This window comes from Salpingoeca rosetta, assembly GCF_000188695.1.
Source record: "Salpingoeca rosetta unplaced genomic scaffold supercont1.29, whole genome shotgun sequence".
In the NCBI taxonomy this organism is placed as follows: Eukaryota; class Choanoflagellata; order Craspedida; family Salpingoecidae; genus Salpingoeca; species Salpingoeca rosetta.
Window position 1 is genome coordinate 305,502 of NW_004754905.1, and position 12,210 is coordinate 317,711.

Genomic DNA, 12,210 nt, shown 5'->3' on the forward strand with positions numbered 1-12,210 from the left:
ACACACACACACACACACACACACACAGACACAGACACACACACAGACACACACACACAGACACACACACACACAGTGCCTACATCACCTCCGTCCGACCTGATGGGGATGCTGTTCTGTCTTGACATGACGGCGCACACCGCCCACACGAAATCATCATACACAAACGACGACGGTGTCAGCGCAGCGCCACTCGTGCTGTTGCTGCCGGTTGCCTCGACGCTGTTGCTGCTGGTTGCCTCAACGCTGGTGCTGCTGGCGTTCTTCGTGCCTTTCTTGCCACCCTTCTTGCCGTTGTTCTTCTTCTTGTTCTTGGCAGCAGTGGTCTGTGTGTCTTGCTTGGCCGGGCGCAGAGCACCCTCCTGCGCAGAGAAGGTGGGGATGGCGGCGAGTTGGCAATGGTTGGCAATGGTTGGCAGCAGCGAGAGAATGAGTGCTCGACTAACTCATGCAAGTACGCACACACACACACACACACAACACAACACAACACACAGCACACAACCCAGCACAACCCAGCACACACACACACACACACACACAATACAGCACAACCCAGCACAACCCAGCACAACACAACACAACACAACACAACACACCACAACACACAGCACATCACACACAATACAACACAACACAACACAACACACCACAACACCACAACACAACACAGCACAACACACACCACAATGCGTGTGTAGAGGTAGCAGTATTGGCGGGCGACGTTGCGGTAGAGGCGCAAAACGCGAGCAAAGAGCGGCAGTCCGCGCAGGCGAGCAATATCGCGCTCGCTCCACGTCATCGGCAGCGGAAAAGACGACGGCAGCGTCGCAATGTACGCCCGGTACGGCGACGCACTATGTGTGTGTGTGTGTGTGTATGTGTGTGTGTGCGTGTGTGCGATGTCAATCCTGAGCAGTCAGTGAACAAGGCTGTCGTTTGACGGTGTCACGAACACCAGCAGCCACACCCAAGCCACCGCTCTCCCTCCCCCCCGTCTCCCTCTCACACTCAAGATACGCACGGGTCATTGAGCTCGGCAAGGAGGTGGACGGCCAGCGCCAGATTTGGCATTGCTGACAGCATCTAAGAATAGGTCACGATGAATGGCGGTGAACAGGAATAGAGCAAGCCGCAGTGACGTGGCAGCGACGTGTTAGATGCGTTGCCACGTGCAGTGGCGGTGTCACGGGAGCGGGGTGTGCCACGAATACAGTTGGAGGGAAAGAAATTGTCCACGTGGAGGTGTGCACGAACGCGGCATACACAATACACAACACACACGCACACACGCACACACAACACAACACAACACAACACACAACACACACACAACACAATACACGCATACCGGGTCGGAGGTGACGAAGCTGCCAATTTTGCTGCAGGATGCTGCTGTCACCTCTGACAGCATGCATCTGCAAGTCGACAGCACGTGGTCAGATGTGGGAACGTGCACGGTGAACGGACCCAGTGCACTCGACACACACACACACACACACACACACACACATACACATATGTTCACTGACTTTGAAGGGATCTGCAGCAGCGTCTCGCCCACTTCCGTGGTCTCCGTCGCAAAGAGGCCGTTGCCCATCCCTGCGCCACTCACGCCAACTTCAACCTATGGCAGTGGCAACAGTACACGCTTGAGTGCTGGAAGCACACGCACACGTTCGACAATGTTCACATGGGCTACACTGCAGCGTGGATGTGTCAATGCCCGCAATCACACACTCCATCACACACACACACACTCACCCGCACACACACACACACTCAATCACACACACTCACTCACTCAATCACACACACTCACTCACTCACCACCCCCCCCCCCCCACACACACACACACACACCTTTTGGATGATCGCCCCCTCAGCTCGCAGCCACGCCTCGAGGGTGGTAAAGTCCGATGTGCCTGCTGCATCTCGGGCGATGCCAGTGCCCTGCTTCCGCCTCAGCCGCTGAACCAGTTCCCTGACCTTCAGGTGGTCCTCCCACAGCTCGTCATCGCTCGCATTCGGCTCCAAAGGCTCGCGAACCACTAACACAACAGTCAACGTGGGTGAGGCCTTGAGTCATGCATGCAAGGTCCTGAACGAAGATGCATGCATGACACATCTGCGTTTGACGGCAAGCACGCGCAAGCTTTTTCAAACGCCATCAACGAATGAAAAGAAGAGAAAACTCAAACGAAGGCACGCGAACAAGCGATCCAAGCAGACAAACAACAAGCCTACAGCGGTAACGGCAGCCACCGCGGCACCATCGTCGACATCGACATCACTCAACATCGCCATCATCACGCACCACACGCACCAACCTGCGTACAGTTGCGCGATGGCAGCCATGTTGTGTCTTTTTGTGTGTCACTTGTCGACGCAAAAATAACCACTGCAATTTGCAACGCGCAGCCACTGCAATTGGCAAAAAGACAGCAAGCAGCACCGCAAAGATAAGAAGCAAGCAGGAAGCCTGCTCTCCTGCACGATGGTGCTTGTGTTGGTGCTGGTGTTTGCGGTGGTGGGTGTGCTGGTGCACGAATCGGCAGTGGCACAGGATGAGGGCAAGGTCATCATCGACACCCAGGTGAGATGACAAAAGGATGGTGGACTTGTGAAGCGTACACGTAGGAGCAGAGGGGCGTGCTACTGTTTTATTTAGTGAGTGTGTGCGCATCGAGAAAAGCACACAATATCAAAACGTCAAACAACGAGTACACACACACACACACACACACACACACACACACACACACACACACACACACACACACACACACACACACACACACACACACACACACACACACACACACACACACACACACACAAACAAACTCACTCACTCACACACACGCACACACAAAAACACTCACTCACTCACTCACTCACACTCACTCACACACAAAAACACACACACATTCACAACTCCCCCCCCCCAAACTTCTCCTTCCTGCAGCAACTGCCGTCCTGCTCAGACCTGAGCGCCATGGCAGGCGACATGGTTGGTCTTCTTGAGGCCCATGGTGCAGGTGGCACGTATCTCGATTCCATCGCGCACACCAAATTCTCGCATGACACGCCCAACGCCGGCCCCCTCGACCTGGCCCCACTTCAGCGTGTGCTGAACGCAATGGGGTGCCAGCAGACCCAGTCCCTTGCCGCAGCACAAGCTGTTGTAAGCGGCAGCGCTGTTGCCGGGGCACCGCGGCGGAACCGGCGAGAGGTGGCCGACATCCACAGCCAGTGCGTGTACACCACTGGCCACGAGCTACGTTGCGAGGGCCTGGTGCCCGCAACCGGACTCACCATCACCTTCCAAGGGAGAGGCACCCTGCCCTCAGACACGCAGCGGCCCGTGCCCGTCATGGACGCCTCCGTCTCCGTGCAGCGCCTGACCTTGACCGGCGAACTGGACCACAACCGCCTGCGGTCGCTGCTGTTTGTGGGCAACTGGACGAGCGTCGAGACCCTGTCGCTCAGCGGCCTGCAGTTTGTGGACTTCTCGCTGGCCATGCTCAACGGGTTTGCTGCGCTGCGCACGCTGCAGATCAGCGACACCCTGCACCTGCAACTCGACGCCCGCGACTTTGCGCTCGCCCCGCAGCTGCTGCGGCTGGAGCTCGCAGCAAACGGCATTACAGACCTGCGCCCGGACGTGTTTGCTGGCCTGAGCGCGCTCTCCGTGCTGAATCTCGCCAACAACCGCCTCACCGCCGTCCCGTCAGACGCGCTGCGGCCACTGCGCAGCCTCACCCAGCTGCACCTGAACGACAACCCCATCGTCAGCGTTGATCCGGGCGCGTTCAGGGCCCTCACCGCGCTCACCTTCCTGTCGCTCTGGAGCGCTGACATCTCGTCCATAGCGAACGGCACATTTCAAGGGCTGGCTCGCCTCTCAACCCTCCGCCTCAGCAACAACCCGCTGCGAACCGTGGAGGCAGGGGCATTCCAGCCCCTCACCATGCTGTACTCCCTGCACATTTCCACCACTGAACTCACGACACTGCCATCGGGCCTGTTTGTCACCACCACCCGCCTCAGCTGGCTGGACCTGCGGTCCAATAGGCTCCAATCGCTCCCTCCAGACGCGTTTCAGGGCCTCCAGTCCCTCACCCTGCTGTTTCTCTCCAGCAACCGCCTCACCGCCCTCCCAGCTGGCCTCTTTGCTGGCCTGCACCAGCTCTCCCACCTCGAGTTTTCAAGTAACCGTGTGGGGCAGCTGCACTCACGCCTGTTCTCGCCGCTGTCCAAGCTGCAGACGCTTCGTGTGAGCCGAAACGGAATCACGCAGCTCCCGCGCGACGTGTTTGCGCCGTGCACTGCGCTCACCGCCCTGCACCTGGACTTCAACCCCATTCGCGCACTCCCAGACGGCGTGTTTGAGCACCTGACACAGCTGCAGCGGCTGTGGTTCCAGTTTGGTGGCCTCACATCCGTGGCACCGGAGACCCTACAAGGGCTTGTCAACCTGCAGGAGCTCTTGTTGAGTGGCCACCAGCTCACCACATTTGAGGCAACGCTGCCGTCGTTGGTTGACCTCAACCTCAACTACAACCCGCTGCAACGCCTGCCGGATGTCTCTAGCATGCCAGCACTGGAGGACCTGTACCTCACGCGCCACCACATCACGCACATGGACCTGACGCATGTGCTCTCGCTCCGGAACATCACGGCCCTGGAAGCAGAGGCAGCGCAAGGCGTGGAATGCACAGCCACACTACAGCCGACGCAGGTCATACAGCGACAGCAGCAGCAGCAGCAGCGACAGAACGAAGACCGCGTGGTGCTGCCGTTGCTGGGGCTTGTTCTCTTGAACGTTGACGCGGGCGATGTGCTCAAGTTTCTGGTTGCGCATGCAGATGTCGAGTTGGCAACACTCGAGGTGGGCTGGCCAGGCCTCACCCAGGACACCGTCACAGAGCAGGACCTGTGCTCGCTGCTGGCAGACAACGTGGCGCGCTTCGTCCTCAGCAATACGGGGTACACACACCTGACGCTGTGCCGCGACAAGATCATCGATGCAGTGGCGTTTGTGGACAACAAGCAGCTGGCGACGGTGACAGCACACAACAGCCTGGCCCAGCTCAACCTTGCCGGCTGCGAACAGCTCACGCGCTTGGACGCGCAGCCAACGCCCATTCTCGACATCAGCCGAACACGCCTGCAGCCCGACAGCATGTTTTGCAGCACGCTTGGCCACCGGGCGTTTGTGGCGCAGGGGATGCCTACAGGCTGGCGCGAGCACGCGCAACTCGACGCCATGCTTGCCAAGTGCCTCGCCACGGTGGACATCCTGGACTTGGCGGAGAACACGTGGCTGGACCAGCCGCAGCGGGTGAACGAGGTGGCGGCACCCATCCAGCTCCTCAACAACAGATTGCGCAATGAGCGCGATCACCCGCCAGCCCTTGAACTTCACGGCACGCGCATCCAGTGCCCGCTGGGCGTCAACCACCGCGGGTTCGTTTTCTTCGGCAACGTGCGCCACGACGCGTACTCGCTCCACTTCTCCCTCAACTGCACGTGCGCGCTCGGCTTCAAGTTGTCGGCAGGCCGCTGCGTTCGGGACGTGCAGAACGTGGCGGAGATTGCCGCACCTTCCGTGATTGGCGGGCTGTTGTTTGGCCTGCTCATGGCGTGGCTGTCACGCCGCTACCGTGGCCTCACCAAGCGCATCGGCCTGCAGGAGCAGCTGCTGGTGGAGCGAGACGAAGAAGTGATGGCGCTGAAGCAGGCGTGGGAGGTTGAATATGGGGAGTTGAGGATGATCAAGCGTGTGGCTGCAGGTGCCTTTGGCGTGGTGTTCAAGGCAGAATGGGACACGGTGATGGTGGCAGTCAAAGTGCTGCAGCAAGCTGTCATGGCGTTTGACGAGAGCACGGTGTTGGAGTTTAAGAAGGAAGTGGAGTTCTTGCAGAAGACACGGCACCCGAATGTGGTGCGCTTCTTTGGCGCGGGCACAGACCCCAACGGCAGCCCGTTCCTTGTGCTGGAGTTTGTGGCGATGGGATCACTCAAGGACCTGCTGCAGAAGGACATGGAGGAGGTGTTGATGGGGGTGGAGCAGGGCGCTAATGGCGGTACAGATGCAAGCGTGATTGCAGAGGATTTCGGTGAGGAGTTGACGTTGGTGAGCACAGGACGCGACAAACGAGATGAGACGACGACAGCGTGGGACTTGAAGCTACGACTGCTGCGCGATGTTGCCAGTGGCATGGCTTTTATCCACAGCCTCGACCAGATGCACCGGTGTGTGTGTGTGTGTGTGTGTGTGTGTGTGTGTGTGTGTGTGTGTGTGTGTGTGTGTGTGTGTGTGTGTGTGTGTGCGTGTGTGTGTGTGTGTGTGTGTGTAAGGGAGCGTGTGAGTGCGTGCATGCGTGTGTGTGTGTGTGTTTGGATTACGGACTTGCGCATCCTTCGCTCCTCACCAAACACACTCACACACTTCCTGCAGCCACCCCCGAGTGGTTTCAGTCGCTGACGCACAAGTGCATGGCGCAAGACCCGCGTGAGCGGCCGTCCTTTGGCGAACTCAAAGACCACCATCTTGTTTGATTGTGTGTGTGTGTGTGTGTGTGCATTCGCGTGCACCTTTCGTCTCCTGCCCCAGTTGTTGTTTGTTTCCGCCGCCTTCATGATACCATCCATACCCGCGGTGCATCGTTCTGTTTCTTTGGCTGCTTTCTGGTTTTGTTACCGTTTTCTGTTGCAGAAGGCACATGCCATCAATAGCGAATAAAATGAAGGCCGCTGCGCCCAAACCAGCACATGAAGAAAGGGTAAGGAGCAGGAGCAAACACGTGAACACGTGAACACGCGAGCGTTTGAATCAGAAAGCCGCTCCAAACGAGGAATGAGCAAGGAGGCGCAACACTACGCGCATGAAGAAGCGCGCACACTTGCAAAGTGCACACGTACACGCACATGCACACATCTTCCCCCCCCCCCACATACATACCCCCACACACATACTTCCACCACCACCCACCACACACACACACACACACACACACACACACACACACACACACACACACACACACACACACACACACACACACATCCGTCAGCAGCCCGGGTCGATGATGAGGACGTCAGTAGAGATGAGCCCGTTGCCTGCAAGCACGCCATCATGCCATTTGATGCTGCCGGCCGATGCAGGGAGCGAGGTGGTGTCGGAGGTGTTGGCTGTCGGGTGGACGATGAGGACAGATTCCGCGGACAAAGGGATGCCAAAGATGCGACCGTCTGGCGCCAACACGCCTCCAAGCCACTTGAAGTCGTTGCCTGGGAGGCCGGTGATGGTCGTTTTATCGGCTGTGTTGGTGGCGGGGTTGATGACAAGAACGGTCGTCTCGCTTGCCGGGATGCCGTAGATGAGGCCGTTGCCTGCAAGCACGGTGCCGTACCACTTGCTGAAGCCTGTCAATCCGGCAATTGACGTGGTGTCGGCCGTGTTGGTGGCCGGGTCGATGATGAGGACAGCCTCCGAGTTGTGTGGGACGCTGTAGATGAGGTTGTTGTCTGCCAGCACGCCGCCGTACCAATTGCAGCAGGAATCCCCCGGTGGCGGGATGGACGTGGTGTCTGTCGTGTTGTTGGCCGGGTCGACGATGAGGACAGGCGACACCCCCCAGGGAATGCCGTAGATGAGCCCATTGCTCGCCACAACGCCACTTCTCCACTTGCCGCCCCCTTCTCCAGAGGACAACCCGCCAAGGGTGCTTGTGTCCACGGTGTTGGCGCGTGGGTCGATGATGAGCACGGAGGTGGCGCTTTCGGGAAACCCGTAGATGAGGCCGTTGTCCGCAAGCACGCCACCGGCCCACTTGCTACCTGCCTCAGGCAGGCCCGAGATGGATGTTGTGTCGGCGGTGTTGGTGGCGGGGTCGATGATGAGCACCGAGCCAGAGACATAGGGGATGCCGTAGATGAGGCCGTTGCTGGCCAGAACACCGCCAATCCAGTCGCTTCTTGCGGTGCCGACGCCTGCGATTGTTGTGGCGTCAGCGCGAGGCGGTACCCCGATGGCGCACAGGCGCGAGTTGAGGATGTCGTTTCTCGCCTCCTGCTCAGCAAGCGCCCTTGCCTGTGCCGAAAATGAGGCTCGGAGCGTTGCCAGCTCCTCCACCACGTCCACGCCGTTCACGAACACTGTTTGAAGTGCAGGCTCGCTGGTGTTGATGTGCAGCGCGCCGTGGTCGTCCTCCATCATCACCACCTCGCCGTGCAGTCGCGGGACGGTGAGTGTGAGCGTGAGGAATGTTAGAAGGAGGGTGGTGGTGGGGAGGTTTGGAGGACGCGGTGTCATGTTGTGCGTGTGGTTATGTGTGTGTGTGTGTGTGTGTGTGTGTGTGTGTGTGTGTGTGTGTGTGTGTGTGTGTGTGTGTGTGTGTGTGTGTGTGTGTGTGTGTGTGTGTGTGTGTGTGTGTGTGTGTGTGTGTGTGTGTGTGTGTGTGTGTGTGTGTGTGTGTGTGTGTGTGTGTGTGTGTGTGTGTGTGTGTGCGTTCGTTGGTAGTTGTCCTTGTGTGGTTGGTCGTGGAGCATTTGTGAATGATTTGTTTCAACTTTCTACAATCATCAACCCACTTCGAGCACGACTTCTTCTTTGATTTGAGCCATCACCGAACATGCAACAAGCGTTTGGAGGGACCAGGACCGTTGTTAGGTTGTTCCATGTTATAGCGGTTGAAACCAAGGCAGGGAAAGGCAACAAGTGAGAGGCTGTGCAAGAAGGGCGGTGTAGAAACGAGATGCAAAGAGGGGGCTCCTACAAGCGCAAAACCGCAGCAGCATGGTGGAAAGAACCCAGCGAAACGAGGGAGCTTAAGGGTCAGGGAATCGTACCAGGTGCCAAGATCACGTGGATTGCATGTATCGGAGGAATTAACGGCAGAGGTTGGGAACACGTGCAGTGCGCTTACGCTACACACACACACACACACACACACACACACACACACACACACACCACACACACACACACACACACACAAAGACGCACACACACACACACACACAAAGACGCGCACACACACACAAAGACGCACACACACACACACGCACGCACACACACACACACACACACACAACAACGCGCACACACACACACACACACACACAAAGACGCACACACACACACACACACACACACACGCACACATACACACACGTACAAACACACACACACACACGCACACACATCCATCAGCAGCCCGGGTCGATGATGAGGACGTGCTCGTGGTTGAAGGGAATGGCGTAGATGAGGCCGTTGTCTGCAAGCACGCCGTCAAACCACTTGCTGCTGCCCTCTGTCACGGGAAGCGACGTGATGTCGACCGTGTTCGTGGCCGGGTCGATGATGAGCACGGATGAGGCAGAGTGTGGAAAGCCGATGATGCGGCCGTCCGCCACCCGTGCGCCGCCCTGCCACTTGAAGCTGTTGTCGGGGAGGTCGGTGATGGAGGTGGTGTCGGCAGCGTTGGTGGCTGGGTCGATGATGAGCACAAACGTCTCCACGTACGGGATGCAATAAATGAGCCCGTTGCTGGCGAGCACGGCGCCGCGCCAGCCACCGCCACGGCTGGCCAAGCCAACAAGGCTGGTGGTGTCTGTCGTGTTTGTGGCCGGGTCGATGATGAGCACGGCCTGCGCGTTGCTTGGCATGCAGTAGATGCGTCCGTTGCGCGCCTGCACACCGCCATACCACTTGAACGGGTCTGTTCCAACGCTGGCTATGGCCGTGGTGTCGGTGGCGTTGGTCACTGGGTCAACGATGAGGACCGAGGAGGCGGACCACGGAATGCCATAGATGAGCCCGTTGTCAGCGACAATACCGCTGATCCACTTGACCGATTCCGATGGCAGGTTCCCAAGCGTCGTTGTGTCGGTGGCGTTTGTGCTGGGGTCGATGAGGAGGACAGCCTGCGAGCTTGTTGGGAAGCCAAACACGAGGTCGTTTGCTTGCACTGCCCCCGCCCAGTGCTCACCCTCTGGGATGGTGATGGTCGTCGTGTCCACCGCCTTTGTCACTGGGTCGATGATGAGCACGAAAGCGGAGTTGTAGGGGATGCCGTAGATGAGGCCGTTGCTGGCCAGCACGCCACCAATCCAGTCTTCGCCTCCGGTGCCGACGCCAGTCAGTGTTGTGGAGTCTGCCGATGGTGGAAAGCGGCGACACAGGGCAGCCCGATTCTGCCGATCCCTCTGCTGCAGCTCCTCGTTCACGCGCCGCTGCACTGCCAGCATGCTCTCCTGTTCCTGAATCGCCCCAAACAGCTTGCCCACGTCCACGCCGTTCACGAACACGCGGTCGTTCACTGGATTGCTCGTGTTGATGTGCAGCGCGCCGTGGTCGTCCTCCATCATCACCACCTCGCCGTGCAGTCGCGGGACGGTGAGTGTGAGCGTGAGGAATGTTAGAAGGAGGGTGAGGGTGGGGAGGTTTGGAGGACGCGGTGTCATGTTGTGCGTGTGGTTGTGTGTGTGTGTGTGTGTGTGTGTGTGTGTGTGTGTGTGTGTGTGTGTGTGTGTGTGTGTGTGTGTGTGTGTGTGTGTGTGTGTGTGTGTGTGTGTGTGTGTGTGTGTGTGTGTGTGTGTGTGTGTGTGTGTGTGTGTGTGTGTGTGTGTGTGTGTGTGTGTGTGTGCGTGTGTGTCTGCTCTCACTCGGCCAACAGTGGTTGTTGGCGTTTCAGGAAGAATATCCACAAATTTCAGCACAACGACGCCAACCATGAACAACACGTTTAGCAGGAGGGTGGTGGTGGTGTGGTTGGTGGTGACGGCGTTGTTGACGGTGAGCGACCATCACCACCGTTGGCATCGATGCATGGGCGAGGTGGTGTTGGCAGAGGATGACGCAGGCGCGTTCCACGTCAACACGAGTGACCCAACAACGCAGCCCGTGCTGGTGAACGGGTTGAACATGAACAGGCTGTTCGAGACAGTTGCGGCGCACCAGAGCACGTTGCAGGAGCACGGAGCGGTGGCGCAGGCGCAGCAGCGCGTGATTGATGCGCAGGAGCGCACCATTCGCTTACAGCAGGCAAGGGTCGATGCCCTGAGAGCGGAGGTGTGCCGTGCGAGCGTGCGGCAGGACTTTGGGCAGTTTGGGGTCGCGGGGAACAAGTGGGTTGGCGGCGTGCTGGCGCGCAACGGCCTGATCTACGCTGCGCCGTACAACGCTGACGCCGTCCTCATCATCGACCCCAGCACCACCACGGCAGACACAACCACGATCCACGAGATTGGCGGAGGCATACACAAGTGGGCTGGTGCTGTGCTGGCACATAATGGACTCGTGTACATGTTTCCGGCATCGAGGGCAGAGGTGCTTGTGCTCAACCCGGAGACAAACGCAACCGACACCACGACGCTGCATTCGCTGGGGTCGAGCCAGTACAAGTGGTTCAGCGGCATGGTTGCGGACAACGGGCTCGTCTTTGGCGTGCCTTATTCTGCCACATCCGTGCTCATCATCGACCCCACCACCAACGCCACCGACATCAGCACCTTGTCTGGTCTTCCCACGGACGGCCAGAAGTGGTACAACGCCGTTCAGGCGCCCAACGGCCTTGTCTATTGCGTTCCATCCACGGCGTCGTTTGTCCTCATCATTGACCCTGTTTCTCTCCGAATGGACACCACGACCATACAAGGGCTTGGGGCGGGGCTCTACAAATGGCTCGGCGGCGTGCTTGCAGGCAACGGCCGCATCTACGCCATTCCTGCGCGGAACGCCACCGTGCTTGTCATAGATCCGGCCACCAACACCACGGACGCGCTTGTCGTTGCTGAGCAGACCACCTCGGCCAAGGGGATCGGTGCTGTGCTTGCCCCCAACGGCAACATCATCGGAATTCCACACGACGCCGCGTCCGCCCTCATCTTTGACCCGCGCACCAACACCACGGACACGACCTCCATCAGCGCCCTTGCTGGAACATCCAGGTGGTTTGGCGGTGTGCTTGCAGGCAACGGTCTCATCTACGGCATCCCAAGCTTTGCAGACCACATACTCGTCATCGACCCAGGGTGTTGAAGGGGGGTGGGGGGATGAATGTGTGTGTGGGTCTGGGTCTGGGTGTGGGTCTGGGTGTGTTTGCTTTGTGGGTGTGGGTGTGTGTGGGTGTGTTTGCTTTGTGGGTGTGCGTGTGTGTGGTGTGTGTGGTGTGTGTGGTGTGTGTGGTGTGTGTGGTG

General features: G+C 58.6%; 5 protein-coding genes across 5 annotated transcripts in view; 2 read left to right on the forward strand and 3 right to left on the reverse strand.

Annotated features, from left to right (window-relative positions):
- The window catches only part of PTSG_09157 (uncharacterized protein), a gene marked incomplete at its 5' end in the record, with an annotated part of 4,616 nt that extends 2,258 nt beyond the window's left edge, over nt 1-2,358 (reverse strand). Inside the window, 7 exons of the mRNA XM_004989354.1 lie at nt 141-362; nt 686-857; nt 1,025-1,086; nt 1,352-1,418; nt 1,533-1,627; nt 1,864-2,051; nt 2,331-2,358. Coding sequence (XP_004989411.1) covers nt 141-362; nt 686-857; nt 1,025-1,086; nt 1,352-1,418; nt 1,533-1,627; nt 1,864-2,051; nt 2,331-2,358 — 834 coding nt within the window. The remainder of the gene's footprint in view (nt 1-140; nt 363-685; nt 858-1,024; nt 1,087-1,351; nt 1,419-1,532; nt 1,628-1,863; nt 2,052-2,330) is intronic.
- On the forward strand, nt 2,319-6,567 carry PTSG_09158 (TKL protein kinase; the record flags this gene model as incomplete). The annotated part of the gene is made up of 3 exons (XM_004989355.1): nt 2,319-2,596; nt 2,969-6,263; nt 6,467-6,567. The coding sequence occupies exons 1-3, from the start codon at nt 2,498-2,500 to the stop codon at nt 6,565-6,567; spliced, it is 3,495 nt and encodes a 1,164-aa protein (XP_004989412.1). The 5' UTR covers nt 2,319-2,497.
- Nucleotides 6,568-7,000: 433 nt separating this feature from the next.
- Nucleotides 7,001-8,323, reverse strand: PTSG_09159 (uncharacterized protein; the record flags this gene model as incomplete). The annotated part of the gene is made up of 1 exon (XM_004989356.1): nt 7,001-8,323. The coding sequence occupies one exon, from the start codon at nt 8,321-8,323 to the stop codon at nt 7,079-7,081; it is 1,245 nt and encodes a 414-aa protein (XP_004989413.1). The 3' UTR covers nt 7,001-7,078.
- An 896-nt stretch (nt 8,324-9,219) lies between these two features.
- On the reverse strand, nt 9,220-10,476 carry PTSG_09160 (uncharacterized protein; the record flags this gene model as incomplete). The annotated part of the gene is made up of 1 exon (XM_004989357.1): nt 9,220-10,476. One exon carries the CDS (start codon nt 10,474-10,476, stop codon nt 9,220-9,222), a length of 1,257 nt encoding a protein of 418 aa, XP_004989414.1.
- A 251-nt stretch (nt 10,477-10,727) lies between these two features.
- On the forward strand, nt 10,728-12,087 carry PTSG_09161 (uncharacterized protein). Its single transcript, XM_004989358.1, has one exon. It carries the CDS (start codon nt 10,745-10,747, stop codon nt 12,050-12,052), a length of 1,308 nt encoding a protein of 435 aa, XP_004989415.1. The 5' UTR covers nt 10,728-10,744; the 3' UTR covers nt 12,053-12,087.
- The last annotated feature ends 123 nt before the right edge of the window (nt 12,088-12,210 follow it).

What these genes read in the sequence shown, in the direction of transcription:
- PTSG_09161 (XM_004989358.1), top strand. Translation starts at nt 10,745, where the DNA reads ATGAACAACACGTTTAGCAGGAGGGTGGTGGTGGTGTGGTTGGTGGTG.